General features: G+C 32.6%; 2 protein-coding genes across 5 annotated transcripts; both read left to right on the top strand.

Moving 5' to 3' along the window:
- The first annotated feature begins 12,376 nt into the window (after nucleotides 1–12,376).
- Nucleotides 12,377–19,379, top strand: LOC114422285 (probable phospholipid-transporting ATPase 4). 3 transcript variants are annotated; one of them, XM_028388571.1, is made up of 11 exons: nucleotides 12,377–12,650; nucleotides 13,345–15,288; nucleotides 15,433–15,543; nucleotides 15,866–16,142; nucleotides 16,232–16,320; nucleotides 16,445–16,532; nucleotides 16,629–16,838; nucleotides 17,149–17,274; nucleotides 17,822–17,920; nucleotides 18,105–18,296; nucleotides 18,377–19,379. In XM_028388571.1, the coding sequence occupies exons 2-11, from the start codon at nucleotides 13,469–13,471 to the stop codon at nucleotides 19,037–19,039; spliced, it is 3,675 nt and encodes a 1,224-aa protein (XP_028244372.1). In that variant the 5' UTR covers nucleotides 12,377–12,650; nucleotides 13,345–13,468; the 3' UTR covers nucleotides 19,040–19,379. The 3 variants fall into 3 exon arrangements, with proteins under 3 accessions (XP_028244372.1, XP_028244370.1, XP_028244371.1); XM_028388569.1 differs by having other exon boundaries at nucleotides 16,608–16,838; XM_028388570.1 differs by lacking the exon at nucleotides 12,377–12,650 and adding an exon at nucleotides 12,686–13,021 and having other exon boundaries at nucleotides 16,608–16,838.
- A 417-nt stretch (nucleotides 19,380–19,796) lies between these two features.
- On the top strand, nucleotides 19,797–23,999 carry LOC114422284 (casein kinase 1-like protein 2). Of its 2 annotated transcripts, none has more exons than XM_028388567.1 (14): nucleotides 19,797–20,217; nucleotides 20,319–20,359; nucleotides 20,738–20,807; nucleotides 20,928–21,076; nucleotides 21,163–21,258; nucleotides 21,383–21,453; nucleotides 22,004–22,065; nucleotides 22,163–22,226; nucleotides 22,303–22,387; nucleotides 22,482–22,608; nucleotides 22,743–22,825; nucleotides 22,907–22,970; nucleotides 23,178–23,332; nucleotides 23,455–23,999. In XM_028388567.1, the coding sequence occupies exons 1-14, from the start codon at nucleotides 20,142–20,144 to the stop codon at nucleotides 23,746–23,748; spliced, it is 1,437 nt and encodes a 478-aa protein (XP_028244368.1). In that variant the 5' UTR covers nucleotides 19,797–20,141; the 3' UTR covers nucleotides 23,749–23,999. The 2 variants fall into 2 exon arrangements, with proteins under 2 accessions (XP_028244368.1, XP_028244369.1); XM_028388568.1 differs by having other exon boundaries at nucleotides 19,799–20,217; nucleotides 23,178–23,326.
- The last annotated feature ends 205 nt before the right edge of the window (nucleotides 24,000–24,204 follow it).

Genomic DNA, 24,204 nt, shown 5'->3' with positions numbered 1-24,204 from the left:
AAAAGTTTCACCATATAGATTATTTCAAATTAAATAGTGATATTAAGTTTGAATTATATATATATATATATATATATATATATATATATATATATATAATTACATTAGATAATTAAAAAATTATCTCTAATAATAATTTTGTGACTGGATCGGAATTTTTTTTGTCACTATTTTCTTAATTATTCAATCAATATTTGTTTTAAATTTTTTTTACAGTAGAACAGTAATTGACATTTGAGTTAGGTAGTGATTCTTTTTTTGATCCCACAAATAGCGTGAACAATTTTACAATATAATAGTAATTGACATTTGAGGGACACACTATAATATTTATAATACTTAAATAATTTTTTTAACAAACGGGATTACACCTTAATAAGAACATTTTATCTTCTGAGGACAGAAATACTATATAGCAACGTCCATTAAATAAAACTGAGTGTGAAGATCTAGAAAAAATAAAATCAAGATTGGTTGTGCCACTGTAGTTGTAACAATACATGCTATCGAAAGCGCTGACATAGCCTGTTCAAAAGTGATTGCGCCACTGCAGTTGTAGCAATCCATGGCGCAAAGCTTTTGACACAACACAACTCAATGACAGATGTCATCTCCCCGTTGAATTGTGCGTCTGGCTTTGACGCAATGCAAATAAAAATATACCCCCTCGGTAAATAGTTTGAAAACAACTCCCTTTTAATAAATAGTTTGAAAAAAGATCCCAAACTAATATTTTTACCGTTATTCATGCCTCTTTCTGATCATATATAATGTATTCCGACACACAGAAAGATACATTAATTCTTTGGTTGTTAGGGTTCAAAGTCTACTTTTCTCATGTATATTTATGACCATCACCCTGCCGGCCAGTTTAACAAACAAATGCATACTAGGAAAAATACAATATATATATATATTCAAATATCATTACTCTTCATGAAAAATACCACAAATTTGCAATAATTAATGATGGAGAAAACAGTTGTTTAATTACAGCCAAGAACAGTACTCGTGTGATTAAATTATGTATTTTTTTATATTTTTATTTAGTATGTATATAAAGATATGTACATTAATAAAATTAATTTTAAAATATTTAGTAACATAATAAATTATATATTTTTTAATTGAAGAGATGTTGTCATAAAAAATATTAAATCTAATAAAATTTATTTCAAAAAACACAACTATTTAAGAGATAAGAGTGTTTAATTGCTCAAATTCATTCACTACTCGGGAAGCTTTTTTTCTAAATTCAAATGTGTAGCTGCACATAAATGTAAGATAATTAATAAGATGCAGATTTAGGGGGAAAGCACACCAAGAGAGAAGACAAAAGGAGCAAAATAAGTATGTTTTTGTTAAATAAATGAGAAAGAGGTTTAGATAAAGAAAATTTATCAAGAGGATGAGACAAAAGATGATGAAATTGAATGTGTAAAGCAATAGAACCTAAATACCAATTTAAACCAACAAAAACAATGCAATAAAATTTAATATTGTTATATATAACACTACAATTTTTAATGTATATTTAATACACATATAAGTTTATATAATAAATTTTGTAACAACTAATTTTGATATAATAATATATTTTTTTACATATATAAATTTTAAATAAAAATCACATAAGTTTACATAATATACGGATGGTTAATCCATATTGATCCACACGAATTGACAATTCATATGATCCATACAGATTATCAATCTATCTAGGATATACATAAGGGTGTTTTCGATTTTTCCCTCTCATTACGGGGTGCAAAAAAAAAAATGACTGGTACAAGAAAATATCAAAATGTTTGTAATTCGTCCCTACAAAAATTTTGATATATTTTTTATTCTGACAAAATTAAAAATTAATTAATTACCTACTTTGTTTATATTTGATTTGGGGATTAGGAATTTAAGGGTTGGAGGTGGTGGCTGTTTGGTTGAGGTACGGTTTAGTTTGATGGAGGTGGTTTTGATGGTTGTTATGGGTGGCGATGCTAGGGTGGTGTTTGGTGGAGGCTGATTGGGGTTTAGGAAAAATGGGTTTTTGCACAACAAAAAAAAAAATTCTACAATTTGTGATGGTTTTTAACCACCACAAATTGTGATTTGATTTTAAAAAATAACTTTGCAATTTGTAGTAATTTTTTATCCCTAGAAATTTCTTTTTAAAATTAAAATAAAAAAATATCACTTAGGTTCACATTCGTTCAAGCTTAGTTTTGAACAAAAAAATAACACATTTCAATCTTGCGAGAACAAAAAACATCCCGAAAATTTTGCACAAACAAATTCAAATTTCAATATTTATAGGAAAAAAATATTTTAGTCAAATTTAAAAAAAGTAATTGTGAAAAAAGTGTTTTTAAAAAACCACTTCTTTAATAAAGAGAAAAAAATTGGTTCTTAAAAAAGCAAAAAATTGTTTTTTTAAGCAAAACCAATTTAAACAATATAAATAAAAAATTAGTTTAAGCAAAAAATTATGGACTTATAGAAGCGGTTAAAATGTGTTCTTGATCCTTATAAATATTAAAATGTTCGAATTTAATTCATGCAAAAATTTTGGTCTATTTCTTCGTTCTCACAAAATTAAAATGTTATTGTTAGCTTGGGTATAGATATGTGTAAATCTTAACCAACATATCATTCTGTTTAGTTTAAATTTTAAAATTACAATTTGTGGGGATTAAAAACTACCACAAATTGTAAAAATAAAAATGAAAAAATTATAATCGCCCCACCCACCACAATGATACACCTTAATCACCACATCTCCGAAACAAACGACACCGAGATTTACACCTCCAACCAAGCAATCACCTCATCGCGCAAGCTACCAACCCAAATAGTGTCACCATAACCAAACCAACGAACTTAAATCCTCCACGAATAACAACCACCCTAAAACTCATCAATGGTGAAAACCTACGAACCCAGATCCACTATCTCTCTTGCTTAGATTTGCGTTCTCTCTTTCTCACTCTCACACTCAAATTTGCACTCTCCTAGATTTGTGTCGTCGCTACCTCTTCTTCCATGTCGATGGTGACGCATCCCCTTGCATTACCTGACCACCACGACATCATCGCCGATGAATGTCACTTCTCACAATAGAAGAGGTTGTGTGGTGGTGGCAGCGAGGCTAGAAAGGGAATGTGGTTGTTGGGGTTCGTGAAGGTGAAGAGGCTAGAAAGGGAGTGTGGTTGTTAGGTTTGTGAAGGTGAAAAGGCCTAAGAGAGGGAGTGGTTGCCTAGGTACTATGCACCCCATTATAGCGAATCAAAATATAACACATGTCGACATATGTACATTGTCAGTAGACACATAGGTTTGGATTTATCTGAACTTAGTCAAAAAGTAATATATCTCAAATTTTGTGAGGACAAAAACGGACCAAAAAAATTACAGGACTAAAATCTTTCGATATTTATAAGGACAAAAAGCAATTTTTAGCCTATAAAAAAAATTAAAAGGGCTGCAGGATTAAATTATTGGGTGCAGGAAGTAACATCCATCTTATTTTCCTTTCAATTAGGCCCAATTTAATGTATTTTTGGGGAAACAAAATTATGCACATCTCTGTTGGTTTGCTCGTACGATTTTTCCCTTTTTACCAATCTAAGTATTTTCCTTGCGTGGATTAATGGTGTGTGCTGTACTTGTTAGTCAACAACCCTGGAACTCGCAAAATTTTTATAATTTTTAATTAATTTCAATCAGTAATGGTGTGTATACTAAAAAAAGTGTGTTAAAAAATTATGTTACTAGCCTTTCTCTTTCTCTTAATTATATGTATATATCTTTAGAAATTATAAATAAATAAAAATAGATACAGGTCTGCATACTATGCGGGTATTTTAGTTTTTAAAAATATAATAATAATTAAAGTATTAAAAGATAGAAAGAATACATAGACACAATTATTTTTTAATTGAATATAGAAATATGTATTTCTGCATAGAACAAAAAAAATATTAGTTTTATAAGAAAATTAACATTGATTATTCTATCCTCTACACTAGTATATGAGTTGAGAACTTAAAAAAATTGAAAGATTTCAATCCAATAAACAATTGTTCCGGTCTCCATTAAAAGAAATTATTATTCTACTATTATAACAAGTTATTTCTTTTCTAATATTTTTATATAATAAAACCATTTTATTTTTAACTTCATACCCTACGACCTGATATATATGATAAAAAAACAAATTAAAATTTATAAGAAAAAACATACAAGTAAAATCTTATCGAACAAAAATTAAAGTTTCTACAATGATAAAAAAAAAAGATTTTGTTATATAATTAATTCTAACCAAACCCCAAAAGAAAGTCATCTGTTTGTTTTTTCCCCCTTCTTTTTTGAGCCACGCAAATGCCATGTTATAAATTTAGAGCATCTGCTAACTTTAAATTCTTGAAAAGTAGAGATTAGAGAGAAGTGTGAGATGTAGACACATTATAGGATATCAATATTCAATAATGAGTGGAACCCGCGACCAACTTGATGCGTCACTAAAGTCATGAGAGACTTCACTGTTAGAATTATTGCTAGTGGGAAACGCGATACTTTAGGTGCCTTCATTTCTTATTAACGAAGGTAGAAACTTGCATGAAAACAACCTTGGCCTGTCATTTCGTGTCGTGGCGAAAGAGTTGTATTTTTCATATTTCATTTTTTCCTATAAAACTTTTCATAGTATGTTTCTTTTATTACATATGGCTAAAATTGACATTTTCCGATCATATCAAAAATTAGTGTTTGGATTATTATCAAAAGATGAAAATCAAAGTTATTGACGGTAAAAATTAAAGATAAAATCATCAATGATAAAAATTGAAAATTAAAGTTATTGTTGTTTTCTTGACAAGCAAACCTAAGTATTGTGCAAATAATATAAAATTAAAAGTTCAAGTATCATATCCACAATGACTTGTTTATATCAAGCTATTTGTGCAACAAATTCAACAACTAGACAAAAGATAATTTGGGTTTTGTTTAAGATGATTAAAAACAATAAAAATAGAACAAATAAAAGGTGAGCAAAAACACAAAGTTGATCGACAAAAGGAGTCAAATACAAATTAAATGAAGTGTTGGAGATTTGGCTAGACTAAGCTAACAATCTCAATAGTTATAAAGGTTTTTTTCATCCAGTATTCACTCTAATGCGACCTTAACCTACTGTAATGCTTTAATTATGATCTCTCATGTGAGAAAACCTAAATTGCTTAACTCAACTCCTAATCCCTTAGCAAGTCAAGTTAAATCATTTGGATTCAAGAACAAAGGTCTATCAAGGCTAACAAATGTTATTCCATCCCTAGACATAACACTCATTAGATATCACTTTTAAATCTTAGACAAAAAATCTTTCACAATGACAATTTAACTACGAGACATGTTCATATGGTTGATCACTAATGATACTAACAAACATCCCTTCATCCCTAGATGAGACATTCATTAGATTCCTTGTTCAAAACTCAGTTTTCAAGCATTTTCCAATGACAATAAAAACAAAGAATTGAGGCTAAGGTAATAACACACGAATAAACATTGAATAAATTAACAAGAATAAACATTGAATAAATTACTAAGAGTAAACTTAGTACACCAATCCCCTAATAATGGATAAATTAGCCTTTCATTGTCATGAGAGGCCTCAAAATTATAAATGGAAGGGAGAAAATGAAGGGAAATGGAAGATGAAGATAGATGAGAGCTTCAATCGTCACACACAACCCTAGGTTTATGCCCCATTGGCAATCCCAAGAAAATGTCCTTTTATATCGAGTCCAAGGCCTTTTTTTATCTTATCACTTCAAAGTGCGGTCTACTCGTGGGGCGAGCTTTAACTCACTCGACGAATTCTTTGACAATTGAAATTCTGAGTGTCTTTTCTTCACTCAGTGACCTTTGATCACTAGTCGAGTTTCTCCTCACTTGGCGAGTTCTTATGATGACTTGACACTTCTTCTTCACTCTTGAGTTGTCATGTGGCCTTGTCTACATAATTACTCTCGTGGGACGAGCATATCTCCCTAGGAGAGACATCTTGAATGACATCTTCAATCTGTGCTCCAAAACCTTTTTAAAAAAGAGTAAAAACTAGGAGAAAAGGATTAAAATTCTATTTACAGCCTAAGATTCTATAAAACTCTATTTTCTAACTAAATTGAGGTTAAACTAAATCAAAAATTAAGGAAAATTAGATAATTGTTATGTTATTTGTAATTCAAATGAACGTATGCACAACAATTAATAGCCACCGACAATGAAAATTGAAAACAAAACCATTAATGGTAGAGATCGAAAACTAAAGTCATCGACGGTGAAAAATGAAGACAAAGTCATCAATGGTAGGGATTGAAGACCAAAGTCATCAACGATGAATATTTAGTAGAAATTTGTAGCGGCTAAGGTTAGTTATAATTTGTACTCTATAGATATAGAACTTGTTTGTTATAATAAGAGTTGAAACTTGTAAATACCCTCATATCCTAAGTCTCTACGATGCTCATGGGTCGACGAGTTAGTACATTGTTTTCAACCATTTCTTTTTTCTTTAGTAGAATAAACTCTTTCAATGACATTCTCTTCTTCCTATGACATCTTCTGCTTTTGATATCTCTTTCCTTTTTCAATGTCCTTTTCTTCTTTCTATAACATTTTATTTTATTTAATGCATATTATTAGTTTGTGTTGATTATACTTATAGTCATATATTTTAGATCAAGCTGAACATTAAAAATTTAACACATTGGTCCATGATAAAGGACCTATCAAGAAGATATAAGGCCTCCAAATGAAAATTTGTCTTCTTCCTTGAATTTTTATGAGATTATGTTTGTTGACAAGTGCAAAATTTATCAACACATATATACAAAAGTATATTTAAAAAAACATTTATTTTGTTGCCATATATAAGACCTAATTATATAATTCATTAAAATTATAAAAATGATTAATTTAATTGATAAAAATAAATTTATCTTAAATTTATAATTTTTTCAAAACTATCATTGTCATTAGTACTTTTTTCTCTTTTAGTGATTTGTTAATATATTCTTTTTCTTCTTTTAACAAGGAATATTTTAGTATATAAATAGTTGATATAAGAAATATTATAGATTGAGTTTTATAAAAAAACAGACATTATTTTAAATTTGGGTTATATAAATAAGAATTGAGAGAGTATATGATTAGCTTTACTCTTGTTACTATTATCTAAATTCATACCTACAAGCTAACAAACTTTTTTTAAAAAGATTAATGCCATTAATATTTAAGTCTCCATCATAAACGCTATTCTAATTTTCTTTCTTTATAACGGTTGTGGAATACAATTATATAAATATGCAACTATGCATCGATATTTCATATCAATATTCTTTTCTCCCATAAGTTTCCTATTGACAGACAAAAGTGGGTTCGCCCCCTTTGTGCTTTTAGATCTCAAAGTTTGGTTTTGATTAGAACTAGTAGTTCACATCTCTTACTCTTCCTTTATCCTTAAACAGTACGCTAGCCTAGGAATGACAAAAAGCACTTTAATAAGATGGATGAAATTATGTTAGATATTCTACATACATAGTGGCCACTTGATATTAAATAAAGTGTGAAGCGGATGAATTAGATAACTTTGAATTAAATTATAATAAATAGGTTAAATAATTATTAAATCATTTGTGAATTAGTAAAAATATAATAAAAAATTAGTTATGATCAGTTTAATAAAAAAAAGTTATTCGATTCATTCATTAACCATTTTTTTAGATAGATGTTTTTCTTTTTTTTACATATAGATATATGTTTAATCACTTCATTTGTGTATATATATTACATTTAATTTATTTAGTGACTAACCTTTTAGTTGGTCTTCTTTGGACCCGTGTATGTTGCAAACGTTTGTAAGGAGGATCCTTTTCTCTTTTGTTTGGTACCGTTATAATATATTATCCTTTTTTGCGGAGCAAAAAAACATTTAATTTTTAAAAAAAATTATAAAATAAAGTTTAGTTTTTATTTATATCGTTACTGAAATGTTTGTAGAGTTTAGAATTCATCCTAAAAGACTTATACTCATATACTCAGTCAATGATATCCTTAGCTACCCGAATCAATGAATTATAAATTAAATAATGTTGAATGGTATTCATAATTCTTCTTATAACAAATGATAATCCAATTCAACTAATTCATTAGTTTTATTTTCATAATTAGATTATCTGGTTAGATTTATTCATGCGAATAAGTTGAATAGTTAATGAATTTATAAATAAATGAATAGAATTGTCAACCCTAATTTAAAGTTTGAATACCAATAAGGTAACAGCTAGATTTGACAATTATTTAGTATATTTGTGAATAAAATTTAAAAATTCTGTCAGTTAATATCACAATTTAAAAGTATAAATTATATATAGTATATTATATCATATTAAAAATAATTTATTAATATAATAATTCAATTTCAATTCTATTAGATAAAGACAAGACAAGCTTAAGTATTAATATATGCAATTACAATCTCACAAAGAAAAACAAAATAAACGGCAAATGCAATATTTTAAATTGTTTTTGTGATCGATTCTAATTTATTTTTTATTTTTTCTAAAAAATCTGTATTTGTGTGTCTGCGCGCATGCAAATAAAGGAGTTCAGGCCGGGAAAACATTAGACATAAATACTCAAATAAAATCACCAAAAATTGAGCAAAAAAAAAAAAAAAAACCAAAAAGTTTGAGAAGAGAGTTCATGGGACCCATGAAAAACTCAAGTAAACATTTGTTATATATAAATTAAAGGCACTAATTAACATTTGTTATATATAAATTAAATATAATAAATAGATTTTAATGAATCCTATTAGTATATTGGAATTCTAATAGCTTGTCATTAGACAATAAATCAGTAATAAATAATGTATAGTTAAAATGTAAGAGATTACTTTATTATGTAAATAAATTGTTTCTACATCATACAACATTACACCAACACTTTATTGCATAGTTAGCAACATTTGGTTGTATATATGCCTCATGGCTCATGGTTTAATGGTTTTCTTTGTTATTTTATTCGTAAACATTAGCTGAAGCTTGAGTTCAGTACTTATCAGTATGCCAAAAATACCGGTGAACATACATTTGGGCTTTTATTATCTTATTTCTTTCTTGGTAATGGAAATGGAAATTTCTTTAGAAATATATATTGACATATACTAACACTAATTATACACATAATATAGTATATTATAACAGATGTTACTCTAAATATTTCCTGAATTATCCTCAAAAGCATCCCTTAGGCCTTAGCTAAGATCTAACTTTTTTACCTGTATTATGGAACTTATTTTCATTCTTAATGACATTTTTTCATTCTTAATTAATGAATGTTAATCTCAGTTGAAATTTGTAACACCATGCCACGTGGCAGAAGCATGGAATGGGAGCATGGCGGTCCTCACCTTGAGTGGGTCCTTGTCACCCATTTGTTTTTTATTTTCTGCTTTTTTTTTTTACGTTTATTTTTTCTGATTGATCGGTTGATATTTGATAAGTCAATAATCATCTTATAAAACAATTTAAATATTGTCCCTCCCTGTAACATGTTCTGTCTTCTACTACCTACCACAACACAACCTAATCTACAAATATTTTCAAATTTCAAATCAAATTCGAACAGCACATTTTTTTTAAAGTACCAACTGTCCAGATCGAAGCACAGTTTTGTTGTGTCCACGTCCCTCTCTCTAAAGAATAAGGATCAAATCGTGGTGCCTTGTTCATTCATTTCGTTAAAATAAAAAATAATAACTTAGTAGACAATTTTTTTCTATAAAAATATGCGTGGCATTCGTCGCGGTATATTACAGTCGATTAAAGAACTAGAGGATACATAACTCTCCAACGTTAAGCCTAAGGACAATAAAGACTAAAGATTGAGCTATAAACAAGATCGTATCCAGACACTTTTTAACCTCAGACAAAACTTTTATAAAATCATAATATGATATTATAAATTATTGTTTTTTTAGTCACAAATCAAGTCATTTATCAAAATTTTATTATAAATTAATTTTAATATTTTACCCCTCAATGGAGAATATGGCTAATCCATTTAATCTATATGGTAACATTGTTGATTTTATTGGTAAAACAAAGACTTAGCTTTTAATTTTTCAATTAATTTGATCCTTTTCGCTGACATTAAAATAGTCACAAGCTGCGCAATAATTATAGTCAATATATTATGGGCCTTGCAAATTCTATATAGTAAAAATAGAGAAAAATCTGAGGCCTAAGATAATCGCCTAGTTCGCCTTGCATTGTACGCAGCCTTAACTATAAATAAACTAAAATAGCTTCAGTCAGGAGGATACATATTCCTCCAATCTTGAGATTAAAGGTGAAAGATCAATCTATAAATTAGAAAAATTTAAAACTTTGAAGGTACATGATCTTTCAGCTTCGAGCCTATGGAAAAATAGGCAAAATAATGAGCTATGAATCAACTAAAGAGCTTGAAGAATACAACAACAATCCAATTTTTTCCTGAAAAGTTTGTCACGTGAACCTCACTAGTATAGGACTTTAGGGTAGTGACTTCGTAAAAAAATAAAATGGATGACACATGTTGAGTTCAAAATATAAAAGAAAAATATTTTTCCTATAAAAACTACCGGCTCCCCACCCTCACTCTACACCTCAAAACCTCGCTTTCTTTCATAATCTTCTAAACTATGCACTTCCTTTTGCATTTTAGGTTATTTTGCTATTTATTTATTTATGTTACTTTCTTTATTTTTTAATTATTTACGATGTTTTTATTTATTTATTTACGTTATCTATTAAAATCAAAGTTTTATCTTAATTTTACCACCATGTCTAGTTAACAGCCAAAACAATAAAAATGTTTTTATTACTATATAATCTCTCTATCCCTTTTTTCCCTACACCTGAAGTCTTTATATATGCTTATATTTTATTTATATTATTTTAATAATAAATATATTTAAATTATGTATTTAAAAATACATTTTTTTACTGACATGCATTTTAAAATACATAGAAAGTATATGATTAATACTTCTCGTTTAGTACAACACATGAGCAATGGTGATAATAAATTTAAAATTTAAGACCTTATGCAAACAACTTAAATTTTCTACTATTAAATCAATCCTAGTGATTCTAATTAAGTGTTTTATTTCATTCATAACTAATAATAAATGAATTTGATTTTTTATAAATATTTATAATATTTTCTTAAGATCAAATACTCCTTAAAAAAATAGTTATATCATATTCATATACGAAAGAATCAAAATAAATTCAACAAACGTGATTTTTCTTCTTCTTTTATTATATTGAATATAAATTTTTTATTAAGCCAGTGTAAAGTGATGTTTTTTTTATTTAACTACATAATGTGAAATATCAATTAATTTTATTGATAATTAATCTTTATAAAAAAAATTAATAACTTTTATTAAAATCTTGTCTTCCAATCATATTTTTCTCATTTACAAAATTTCAACAAAAAATTATTTAAAAAGATCATATTCACTATTACTTAAACTAATAACTTACTAAACTAAAGACTTGCTTGTTAAATATAAGTGATGTTTTTGAGTTTGTGTAAAAAAAAAAGATAAAATTATAAATTTAGTCTTCTTATTTCTTTTAAAATTTGATTTTGATTTACAAATTTATTCCTTCAATTTTCTACAATTCTGTTATTTTACTTCGACTTTAAAATTTGGACCTTAACGATTAATTGTTTGCTTTGATAGTTATATATTAAACTTTTATTGGACATTAACAGTTATATATCATATTTTTATTAGACGTCTAATAGAAGTAAAACACGTGACTGTTATAAGTTATGATGAACGTCTAATACTAAGACTAAATTTACAATTATCACATATAAAGAACCAAATTTATAATAAAAAAAACTCCTAATGTAATAATAGATATATACATGTAGATGGCGCCGAAATTTCTGCCAATATAACAGTCTGTGAGCTACGTGGCAGTCAGTGGCACTGGCAAGCAAAGATAAAGCTGGTAAGTGGTAACTCCATTTCTTGCCAACGCCATTGCTACCTGGTCTCAGTTCAGGGGTTGCCACGTAGGACAACATGCCCCTTCTTCACATTTTCACTTTGCCACCTCATCATCAATCAATTTAAAATTAGAAAAATTATAGTAATAAATACTACAAAAAAAACCCCAATTTCCCCTTCTATTTCTAACTCATACCCAAAAAAAGCTAAATGCATTGGGGAGCGGAAATAGGTGAGAAATTCATAAAAAAAGGGAAAAATAAATATAAAAGTGTTTTGAGGGCCCGGAAATTGCTGGCATCAGAGGAGGGAAAGGGAGAGACTGAGAGTCTCTCTCTTTGTCCTAAAACCCTGTCCTCTCTTTCTCTCTCTAAACTTTTTTTTTCTTCTCTCTCCTTTCGATTTCATTCACGATTCTCTCTCTTCATTTTCTTTTTGTCTCCTTCCTCGATCTGCAACCAGCAATACAACACGCGTAGCGTCTCACTGCTCCCTCTCTTCTTTCCTTTCCCAGTTTTTGCTGCATTGCTAAGTTCGTTTACGTTTTTCGACATGAACGGGTCCCTCCCGTTCGGTGCGTGCGTTTTTTTCTTCTCTCTCTCTCTCGTGATTTTGAATTTTCTTTTTCTAACTGCTTTGGTTTGTGAGAAAACTGGAAAATGTTTTTCTATTCAATTTGGTGGATTTGGTTGTACTGAATCTTCAATTCGCTGGCACTGTTGAGAATGTTGATAATTGGTTACGCCTCTAGCTGGATCATTATTGTTGTTAGGAAAATTTTTGAAAAAAAATAATAATTAAAAAAAGTGAAAGACGTTGGTTTCACTTTCTTTCAGCTTACTTGAGCGTTTTTTTTTGGTTCGAGACATTGTGATGTAGCATTGCATTTCGTGTTTAGCTCCTCGATTTGAATTCTCGGAGTTCTCATACATGGGAAAGGAACTAGTGTGTAACAGGATCTCGGGTTTCTTTGCTCTCTTTTTTTATTATTAATTTATTATTGTCATTGTTATTATTTTCGTCTTAGTTTATAGATTTTTATTTTATTTTATAAAAAAGTATGATGTCGAGGAATCACAGAAATTGAATTTTAGCCTGAATGGTTTTTTTTTTTTCGCATTTTAATGTTTGCATGAGTTTAGATTTCTTAGTATTAAGTTATTTTCGTTTTTGATTTATTATGCTTATGCAGATTCAATAGTATGCATCCAGTCAGCAGTGTTTATTTGCTCAAGGCAATAATTGTTTGTATGTGTATGTGTTGTTAGGTTTAAGGAGAAGAAATTGAGGACAAGGGGCAGTTTGATGGTTCCAAAGATTTTGGTTTCCTTGTTGGTGGGTATGTGTTAAGTAAGTTAAATATAACTTTAGGTTGAGCTGAATTCTGGTTAAATGACACGGGGGAGGATAAGGGCGAGGCTCCGGAGGAGCCATCTTTACACATTTGGTTGCCTTAAGCCTTCTACCACTGAGGAGGCACCTCATCCACTTAATGGCCCCGGGTTCTCGCGAACTGTGTATTGCAACCAGCCTCTACTTCATGACAAGAAGCCTGTATTGTACTGCAAAAATGATATATCCACGACCAAGTACAATGTTATTACGTTTTTCCCCAAGGCACTCTTTGAACAATTTCGTAGGGTTGCTAATATATACTTCCTTTTGGCTGCATGTCTGTCAGCCTCTCCCATTTCGCCTTTCAGCCCACTGAGCATGATTGCTCCTTTGGCATTTGTTGTGGGGCTTAGTATGGCAAAGGAAGCATTGGAAGATTCGCGCAGGTTCCTTCAGGATGTCAAAGTTAATCGCCGGAAGGTTAATCGCCATAAAGGAGATGGTTTTTTTAGTCCCAGGTCGTGGCAGAACATTATGGTTGGGGATGTGGTCAAAGTGAACAAGGATCAATTTTTTCCAGCTGATTTGCTTCTCCTGTCCTCGAGTTATGAGGATGGGATTTGCTATGTGGAGACTATGAATTTAGATGGTGAGACCAACTTGAAGGTGAAAAGATCATCGGAGACCACCATGACTCTAGATAATGATGAAGTTTTTAAAGATTTCACTGGAACGATACGTTGTGAAGACCCAAACCCCAATCTTTACACGTTTGTTGGAAACTTAGAGTACGAGCGCCAGATTTATCCTCTTGATCCTAGTCAAATTCTTCTCCGAGATTCTAAGCTCAGGAACACTGATTACATCTATGGGGTGGCCATTTTCACTGGTCATGACAGCAAAGTCATGCAGAATTCCACAAAATCTCCTTCAAAAAGAAGCACAATAGAAAAGAAGATGGATTATATCATATACACCCTCTTCACTGTCCTTATTTTGATATCTGTTATTAGTTCCATAGGATTTATCTTCAAGACTAAGTACCAAGCCCCAAAGTGGTGGTATTTACGGCCCGACAATATTGAATATCAGTATGATCCCAACAAAGTTGGACTGGCTGGAATGAGTCATCTGATTACTGCACTTATTCTTTATGGATATTTGATACCCATCTCACTTTATGTTTCCATTGAGGTTGTAAAGGTTTTACAGGCAACCTTCATCAACCAAGACATTCAAATGTATGATGAAGAAACTGGGACTCCAGCTGATGCGCGGACATCAAATTTGAATGAAGAGTTGGGTCAGGTAGATACTATCCTGTCAGATAAAACTGGAACTTTGACATGTAACCAGATGGACTTTTTGAAGTGCTCCATTGCCGGTACTGCATATGGTGTGCGCTCCAGTGAAGTTGAAGTTGCTGCAGCGAAGCAGATGGCTTCTGATCATGAGGACCAGGATTCAGATCTCTCCAATTTCCCCATGCCTAAGAGTAAAGCACGTGTTTCATGGGATGATGTTAGAAAAGCTGAAGAAATTGAACTGGAGACTGTTGTTACTTCCAAAGGAGATGAGGATCAAAAGCATGCCATAAAGGGATTTGGTTTTGAAGATGACCGCCTCATGAATTGTAATTGGTTGAAAGAGCCCAATGCGGATGACCTTTTGATGTTCTTTCGTATATTAGCAGTTTGCCACACTGCCATTCCTGAGCTGAATGAGGAGACTGGTGTTTATACATATGAAGCTGAGTCACCTGATGAAGGGGCTTTTCTTGTAGCAGCAAGAGAATTTGGCTTTGCGTTTTGCAGAAGGACTCAGTCAAGTATTTTCATACATGAAAGATTTTCTGCTTCCGGGCAAGTGGTTGAAAGGTAACCATTCACAAAAACTCTTATGTTCTTCTAAGCCCCCTCCGTGGTCATTCCGCGTCAAAGGAGTTCCAAATTTTGCTTTTGCTTTTTAATTCTTTCAAACAATGTGTCCTCTATTCATGTACTTTTGGGTGAATTCTACAGAGAGTACAAACTTTTGAATCTGCTGGATTTCACTAGTAAAAGAAAGCGTATGTCAGTGATTGTGCGTGATGAGGAGGGCAGTTTTCTTCTTCTTTGCAAGGGAGCTGACAGGTTAGCTTGCAGAATCTGTTATTCTTGCCTGATACTGTGATTCCTATAGTACTCATTACTGGCAGCTGAACTTATGGTTGTTAATCACCGATAGGTCCTATATCTCAAAATTTATGTTAAAATAAAGGAAATTGAAATCAGATTCAAACTTGTGGTGTTTAAACTTGTTTACCACTATTATACGAAATAATCACCGAATTTCCTGCTTTCAAAGAAAGAAGCCTGCTTAAACACACTCACATCCACATGAATTCTCATAGAGATATTTCCAACATCTCTCTTTAAACTTTGACATCCATTCTTTTATTGCTTTGTTTTACAGTATCATATTTGATCGATTGTCAAAGAATGGAAAAAATTATTTGGAGGCTACTACCAGACATCTAAATGAATACGGAGAAGCTGGTTTGAGAACACTAGCCCTGGCTTATAGAAAGCTTGATGAGCAAGAATACACTGCTTGGAACAATGAATTTCAGAAAGCCAAAGCAGCTGTTGGGGCAGACAGAGATTCAATGCTTGAGCGGGTATCAGATATGATGGAGAAAGAGTTGATTCTTGTTGGGGCTACTGCTGTGGAAGACAAACTGCAGAAAGGGGTGGGCCTTATCATTCTTTATAGTCAGTATGTATTGCTGTTTTTTCTGCTTCAAATATTCAACCTAATTCAATTTTTTGTTCTCTGCAGGTTCCCCAATGTATTGATAATCTTGCTCAAGCTGGTCTCAAGATCTGGGTGTTGACAGGGGATAAGATGGAAACGGCAATCAACATTGGGTCTGTCTACCACAAATATTGACCTCGTGAAACTATTCTATTTCTGTTTTAAATAATTAAGGTTTAACTTGTTCAAAAATGGCTCTGTAAAAAGTCTGATGAAACTGTTTTTTCCTTGGTATAGATTTGCTTGCAGTTTGCTTCGACAGGGTATGAAGCAGATCTGTATAACTACTCCTGTTACAGATTCAGTAGCCACTGATGTCAAACAGGTACCTTTTTTTTCATTGAGAAAGAGTAAAGGTGTTTACTTTATGACCTTGAGTTTCATCTGATGTTAGGCCTAGTTCTTTGTTTTAACACCCCAGGCTATCAAGGACAACATTTTAAATCAAATCACCAATGGTTCTCAAATGATAAAACTGGAGAAGGATCCTCATGCTGCATTTGCTTTAATTATTGATGGGAAAACTCTGACATATGCTCTAGAAGATGATATGAAGCTCCTATTTTTGGGATTGGCTGTTGATTGTGCATCTGTCATCTGCTGTCGTGTGTCTCCCAAGCAAAAGGCATTGGTAAGGACCTTTTACCTTTTTCAGTTGTGATTTTTAGGTTTTCTTCTAATACTTTATGATGCATTTATGTAGTTGATTATTGGAGTTAAATCTGTGCATGACTAATCACATGGATCCATCTTAGCTAGATCGGAAAAATTAGATCAAGTTAAATTCAGATAAATCCATGAGTTTAGTTATGCAAAATAGTCTTTGCATCACTTGTGTAGGTAGCATTTTTCTAATCTCTGTTGATATATCAACTGAGAAATAACCTTGTGACTTGTGTGCTGTTTTATGATGTCCTATTTCCTTAATCTTTTGGTGTCAGGTAACCAGGTTAGTGAAACAAGGTTCTGGGAAGACTACTCTAGCAATAGGTGATGGTGCAAATGATGTTGGCATGATTCAAGAAGCAGATATTGGTGTTGGAATTAGTGGGGTTGAAGGTATGCAGGTCAGTGGCTTACATGACTGGCTCTTAAGCAAAATGATGTCACATAAAACTATCATTGTGAATGGTTTGATTTTAGCATTTAATATTGCAAGTTGCAATGCCATATGTGTTATGTTTCATATACAAAAACCAAATTATAGTGTAAATAGTTATAATATTTTGAAAAATAACACAGTTACAGTGAGAGAACCTCATGCTTATTTTTTGCTTGTTTTGGCTCTGTTTTTGAGCTAGACTTTGAACCAGGCTTCTTGTCAAGCCTTTCTATTAGCCATCTTGTGATCTTAGTGCTAATCTGTATTTAAATTTTACTAATTTGTTGCTGTACTTCATGTAAGATATTTTGAATTGGCCACATTCTTTGGTTCCATTATGATTTTTACTTTCCATCATTAATCTCATGTAGAATTCGGTCAGAAACTATAATTGGCCCATGTACGCTCATTAATTGTCATTTTCATACTTCCAAGTCAACAAAATGCACATTGTGTTTTTCTGTTTGGAATCATGTAAAATTTGTAGACTCAAGCCTGCAACTCCCTTCCAGGCAGTGATGGCTAGTGACTTTGCGATTGCCCAATTTCGATTTTTGGAGAGGCTCCTGGTAGTCCATGGACATTGGTGTTACAAGAGAATTGCACAAATGGTAATTCACTAATAATCACCTTAATCATTATTCTCACACGTTGGATGCCTTGCCTATAATTTTTTGTGTGTTGTGCATCCTTTGCATGGATAGAGAATCATCTAATATTTTTTAGTAATTTGGATCTTTCTATAATGAATTGATTCGTGTATTTATTTTCTAAACTATTCTGTTATGCATGCAGATATGTTATTTCTTCTACAAGAACATTACATTTGGTCTCACCATCTTCTATTTTGAGGCCTTCACTGGCTTCTCTGGTCAATCGGTTTATGATGACTGGTACATGATATTGTTCAATGTTGTTCTGACATCGTTACCCGTCATTTCACTCGGTGTTTTTGAACAAGATGTTCCGTCAGAAGTTTGTTTACAGGTTTGTTCTCTTGAAATGTCTTCAATGTGTTTTTGAATAATCCAACCTATTGATGAGCTGTTGGCTGTTGTGCTTTCCAGTTTCCTGCACTATATCAACAAGGACCCAAGAATTTGTTCTTTGACTGGTATAGAATATTGGGGTGGATGGGCAATGGTCTCTATGCCTCCCTCATCATCTTCTTCCTCATCGTCACCATCTTCTATGACCAAGCATTCCGTGCGGATGGCCAGGTAGCTGACATGGCTGCTGTTGGGACCACTATGTTCACTTGCATCATCTGGACTGTCAACTGTCAGATTGCTCTTACAATGAGCCACTTTACATGGATTCAGCACCTGTTTGTATGGGGTAGCATAGCCACTTGGTACATCTTTCTCTCCTTGTATGGAATGCTCTCTCCAGAATATTCCAAGAGTGCCTACCAAATACTGGTTGAATCTCTTGGTCCCGCACCCATTTACTGGGTAACAACCCTTTTAGTTACAGTTACATGCAATCTACCTTATTTTGCTCACATATCCTTCCAAAGATGTTTCAATCCCATGGACCATCACATTATCCAAGAAATCAAGTACTACAAAAAGGATATTGAGGATCAACACATGTGGACAAGGGAACGTTCTAAGGCCAGACAGGAAACCAAGATTGGGTTCACTGCAAGAGTGGAAGCAAAGATCAGGCAACTGAAGGGAAGACTGCAGAAGAAGCAATCTACCTTGGCTATTTCAGCCCCATCGTGACACTATACATAAGTTAACAGTTTTGGGTATTTTTAGGGTTTGCTTATGTTGTTTGATTTAAGTGGGGGTGAATTAAAGTCCCCATTCAACGGAAAAAGCATGGAAGCTGCTGTATGTAACATATTTACGTAGAAGTGTCAGTGTGTAATTCTCTTACCACATGGTTGTGATTCAATTGCAATTGACCTTGGAAAAATGAAAGTTAAGTTGTATTACTATTTTTCTTTTCTTTCCTTGGGATAGGGGTTGTTTTATTTGGTTAGAACTTCTAGTTCCCAATTTTTCTCCCAAAAAGGATGAAACCCATTGTTTATTAATTATACTATTCAAATTCTTTGCATATTTACTCTATCATGTACATTAATTTCATTTGGGTGGGTGGAGGGGAGGGGTATATATCTATAATTTAAGTTGTCGTGGTCAAATTAAAATTTGCAGGATACAAGTTTTATGTAGGAAAATGTCATTAAGAGGCCTAACCCAACGTTACAATGTCAATAAACTTGACTTGAACCATGGAAGCCTTCCTAATTTCAAATGGTGAAAGCACAAACTGAAATTCTAGGACATCATTAGTCCAAGATCCCCATAAACTTTAAATAATTGTGCAAGCATAACAATAATGATAAGCATTCGAATATTCTCTCTCCCTCCCTCTTTTCCGTCGTTTGCACCACATCGGAAAATGAGTGAAATAACAGTAAAACGAAATGAGAATTACACTTTTATTTTAATTTAAAAAGTTCACTCTCATTATTTATGTTCTCTCTGCCGAACCCTAAACAACGAAACAAAAATCCAAAACAACGTCGTTTCAACACTCAAAACAAAAACATGAAAGCGCGAGGAGGGTAAGTGAGAGCGTGTGTGTGAAGACAACGATCATTCTGACTCTCTTTCTCTGTCCCCTCTTCTTCGTCGTCTCCGTTTTCTTTTATCCGTTTCTGTTTTTCCAATTTTGCCCTCCGCTTTTTCCCTATTTCCCAATTTTGCCCTCTTCTTCTTCTACCATGACCTACTTGAAGTCGTAGCTCGAGTCCGTGTTCGCCTTTTCCAATTCCCAATTTCAATTTCCCAAACTTCGTAGGATTTCCGTCGAATAATGGAACCTCGAGTTGGGAACAAGTTCCGTCTCGGTCGGAAAATTGGTAGCGGATCTTTCGGAGAGATCTATCTCGGTGCGCTTTGCTTCAACTTGCTTTTCGCTTTTTGCATTTTTACTGCGGAATTTCTTATAGTTCGTTAATTTGGTGTATCAATTTTGCTTATGTTGTTGCAGGAACTAATATTCAGACTAATGAAGAGGTTGCGGTTAAGCTTGTGAGTTTTCGGACCTACGACATACCCTAATTTGAAAAAAAAAAGTTTTTTTTTTATGTTTGCTAATTTCAAATATTCTGTTTGGTTGCTGAGAAAATTTGAGAAGTTGAAGAATTTAGTTACGGGAATTGGAATGTTTTCAGTGATATTGAAATAATGAATAGTAAGAAATAGTTGTAGAGTGAGATTGGAGCTATGGGATATTGAATATCTTTGGGTGTGCTTTTAGTTTGTTTTCTAACACTGGACTCGGTTGGTCGATTTTTGCTCTTCAAGTGCTCGACAGTTGAATTATTGTGTTTCTTTCTGCTGCAAAGTTGAAATTGATTGCCGGCTTGGAGGTGTTTAATTGGATGTTTTGTTTTCGTTTTGATTCAGGAAAGTGTCAAAACCAAGCATCCTCAATTGTTGTATGAATCCAAGCTGTATAAAATACTGCAGGGAGGAAGTAATCTCTCACGTCTTGATGAATTTGTGTGTTTTGGAAATTTTTATTTTGTTGTTGATTTTGTGATACTCACACTCACTCAGCTTAAATGATTTCGGTTGGCCATCTTCTATTTGGCAGATGGGATTCCAAATGTGAAATGGTATGGTGTTGAAGGAGAGTACAATGTGCTCGTGATGGATTTACTTGGCCCTAGCCTTGAAGATTTATTCAACTTCTGCAGTCGGAAATTGTCTCTCAAAACTGTTCTTATGCTTGCTGATCAGATGGTAGGTTTTTGCACATTGTGTAGACAACCTTCTTAATTCTTATTTACTGCCACTGATTTTCTTTAAATGTCTTGAACCGTATGCAGCTAAATCGAGTTGAATTTGTTCATTCCAAATCATTTTTACATCGCGACATCAAGCCAGACAACTTCCTCATGGGTTTAGGGAGGCGTGCAAATCAAGTATGTGCTTTTTTTTTTGAACGGCAATCAAGTATGTGCTTAGTTGTTGGTTTTCTTCAACTTTATTTTTTTTTCTATCATCTCCTGTAATTGATGTATCCTTTTCAAATTTTCCTCTTTTTAGGTGTATATTATTGACTTTGGCTTGGCCAAGAAATATAGAGACACCACTACACATCAGCATATTCCTTACAGGTACTTTTATGACATCTTTACTTTTATCTGATTTTATTGACTGTGGTTCGTAAAGTTGAACTTCAAACTGGTTTCAACTTTTAGGAATCGGGACCAGTATCTATTATTATGGCAAATCCTATATCTGGATGTTATAAAGCTGTTAGCTATTTATGTGAATAACTTAATATATAGTGGGAGTTTTCTTGTAAAAGAATAGCAGCTTCAAAATTGATGTCATTTAAAGATGTGAAACTGAGTTGGCTTGCACTGGAACCTTTTATGCTTTTGTGTTTCAAATACTAATGCCATTTTATGTCCTTGCAATTTGTGAATATGTGTTTGTTTAATCAATCATGACTCAGTATTGTTACTTACATGAGTTGTTTGGGTAGTTTCTCTGCAATGATTTGTAATTAGTCTTTATTTTTATTTCTATATCATCAATTTGCATAGTCTTTCGAATTATTCTTGTAAAGATCAAGATAGAACTTGATTTTTGTTGCTCTAAGTTGTCATTCTGTACTTTCATGATTTTCTGTAAATTTGACTTCCTTCTAATCTTTTGCAGAGAGAACAAGAATTTGACCGGAACTGCTAGGTATGCTAGTATGAATACTCATCTAGGAATTGGTATGCTCTTATGTCTCTTTTGATTAATACCCTTTCTTATTTTTTTGTTGAATACCATTGATATGGAACTGAAAATGTCATTTTCATGCTTTGATAGAGCAAAGCCGTAGGGATGATTTAGAGTCACTTGGATATGTTCTTATGTACTTTTTAAGAGGAAGGTAATTAGCCTCTCTCCTTTGTTATTTAATTTATGATTTTTATCATCTACTATTTTTTTATTTGGTAGTTCTGCAGTCTGCCTTGGCAGGGATTGAAAGCTGGTACTAAGAAGCAGAAGTATGAGAAGATTAGTGAGAAGAAAGTTTCTACTTCTATTGAGGTGTGATTGTGTGATGAAGTTTTTTGTTTCATATCATATATGCCCATATTTTGTTTTTAAATTTGTGTCTGATTGTGGATTGCTTCTTTGTTAGTCTCTCTGTCGTGGCTATCCCTCAGAATTTGCTTCATACTTCCATTACTGCCGGTCACTGAGGTTTGATGATAAACCAGATTATGCTTATTTGAAAAGACTTCTTCGTGACCTTTTCATTCGTGAAGGTTTGAGCCTTGTTCTTCAATTTATATTTTATACTGGGATGTGCTAAGTACTATGCTCCTTGATAAAAATATTTTAGGGACCAGATGGCTATGTTTTTATATTCCCTTTTTTTGTTGTTGACTTCTTGCACCAGGATTCCAGTTTGATTATGTCTTTGATTGGACCATTTTGAAATATCAGCAATCTTCAAGTGTCACTGCCCCTGCCCGTGCTATTGTAAGTGATAGCATGCTATCTTATTGTATTAGCTGATTGATTGTTGAGATTAGGTTATTTTAGTGGAAGTGACATTTGCAGGGTCCTGCTGCTGGACCAAGTTCAGGCATGCCACCACTGGCTTCAAATGGTGACGGACAGTTAGGTATAGTCTTTCTTTTTGCTTCACATCTTTGATCTATCATTTATTCACCTTGATTGAGATGTTAGACTGTGGTGTCATACCATTCAATAATCTGTCAGCTATTATGTGATGCCTTTTGTCCTTTATAGTTTGTCATTTGACTCATCCTTTTCATGCTTTGTTGATATGTAACTCTTGCAATTTTTTACTGGGGCAACTTCTATGTAGGTGGAGAGGATGGTAATGGTAGGCCTACTAATTGGTCTTCATCAGATCCTACTCGTAGGAGAAACTCTGGAACTATTGCTAATGACGGAATCTTATCTAGACAAAAAGGCCCAGTTACATATGACTCAACTGGATCTAAAGATGCTATGGTGCGTGTATGTATTTGTGAATTGATTATTATCTGTGCTATGATGACAGCATATTTCTTGCAGAAAGTTCTGTTTATTAGGAAATTAGTTTTCATGTTACTTACCAATCTCTGTGCATGGTTTATCAGTTGTCAAGTTCTAATTTCTTCTGGTCAAGTGGAACTGCAAAGCGAGGTGCTGTCTCAGGCAACCGTGATGTAGTTGGCAGTGAGACCGAGGCCTCTCGTTCTCTGATCCTGGATTCAAGTCAGGGAGCACTTCGTAAAATCCCTGCCCCTGGTGCTCAGAGAAGTTCAGCTATCATGTCATCTGAGCACAACCGAACATCCTCTGGCAGAAACACATCCAACATAAAGAATTTGGAGACAACTCTTAGGGGTATTGAGAGCCTGCATTTCAATGACGAGAGGGTACATTATTAGCAGCTACCACTCTCAAATTCTCGATCACCTTTCTTCTTTGTAAATTCTAAAAGGCTTATACTCTTTATGCATTGTGTTGAAGAAAAGCTGCAAACAAGTTGGGAATTATCCCTCATAAGTATACAATAAAGAATGTCTATAGGCAGCTTCCTAACTAAACTGGCCTTGTAAAAGGCTTCTGTTCATACAGTGTTATACTGACAAATGTTTTTCTTCACCTTTACAATCGTTTTCTCTGATTGCTTCCATAATTAGTCATGTTTGTTTCTTGCTTTTTTAGCCTACATATCATATCATCGACGAACTATTAGTAGGGGAAGTGTAAGATTTTGTGAGCAAGATGTGAACCGGAGTTGTGAGGCTTTAATATCAAGGTTTTAAATTATTGCTTTGAATAACCACTGGTTTTTAATTGCTCTTATCCTTATGTGATATGGTCGGTTGTATTTGTCGGAG

This window comes from Glycine soja, chromosome 8 (assembly GCF_004193775.1).
Source record: "Glycine soja cultivar W05 chromosome 8, ASM419377v2, whole genome shotgun sequence".
Taxonomy (NCBI): Eukaryota; Viridiplantae; Streptophyta; class Magnoliopsida; order Fabales; family Fabaceae; genus Glycine; species Glycine soja.
The sequence above is the reverse complement of the archived record's forward strand: the minus strand, read 5'-3'. Positions and strand labels throughout refer to the sequence as shown.

Bases quoted from the DNA above. Each gene is read 5' to 3' on its own strand.
- LOC114422285 (XM_028388569.1), top strand. From the start codon at position 13,469: ATGACACGGGGGAGGATAAGGGCGAGGCTCCGGAGGAGCCATCTTTAC. The intron at 16,321-16,444 runs GTCTGTCTACCA...TCCTTGGTATAG, and splicing joins GAAACGGCAATCAACATTGG to ATTTGCTTGCAGTTTGCTTC. The intron at 16,839-17,148 runs GTAAGGACCTTT...TTTTGGTGTCAG, and splicing joins CTCCCAAGCAAAAGGCATTG to GTAACCAGGTTAGTGAAACA.
- LOC114422284 (XM_028388567.1), top strand. From the start codon at position 20,142: ATGGAACCTCGAGTTGGGAACAAGTTCCGTCTCGGTCGGAAAATTGGT. The intron at 21,454-22,003 runs GTACTTTTATGA...AATCTTTTGCAG, and splicing joins CATCAGCATATTCCTTACAG to AGAGAACAAGAATTTGACCG. The intron at 22,066-22,162 runs GTATGCTCTTAT...ATGCTTTGATAG, and splicing joins GAATACTCATCTAGGAATTG to AGCAAAGCCGTAGGGATGAT.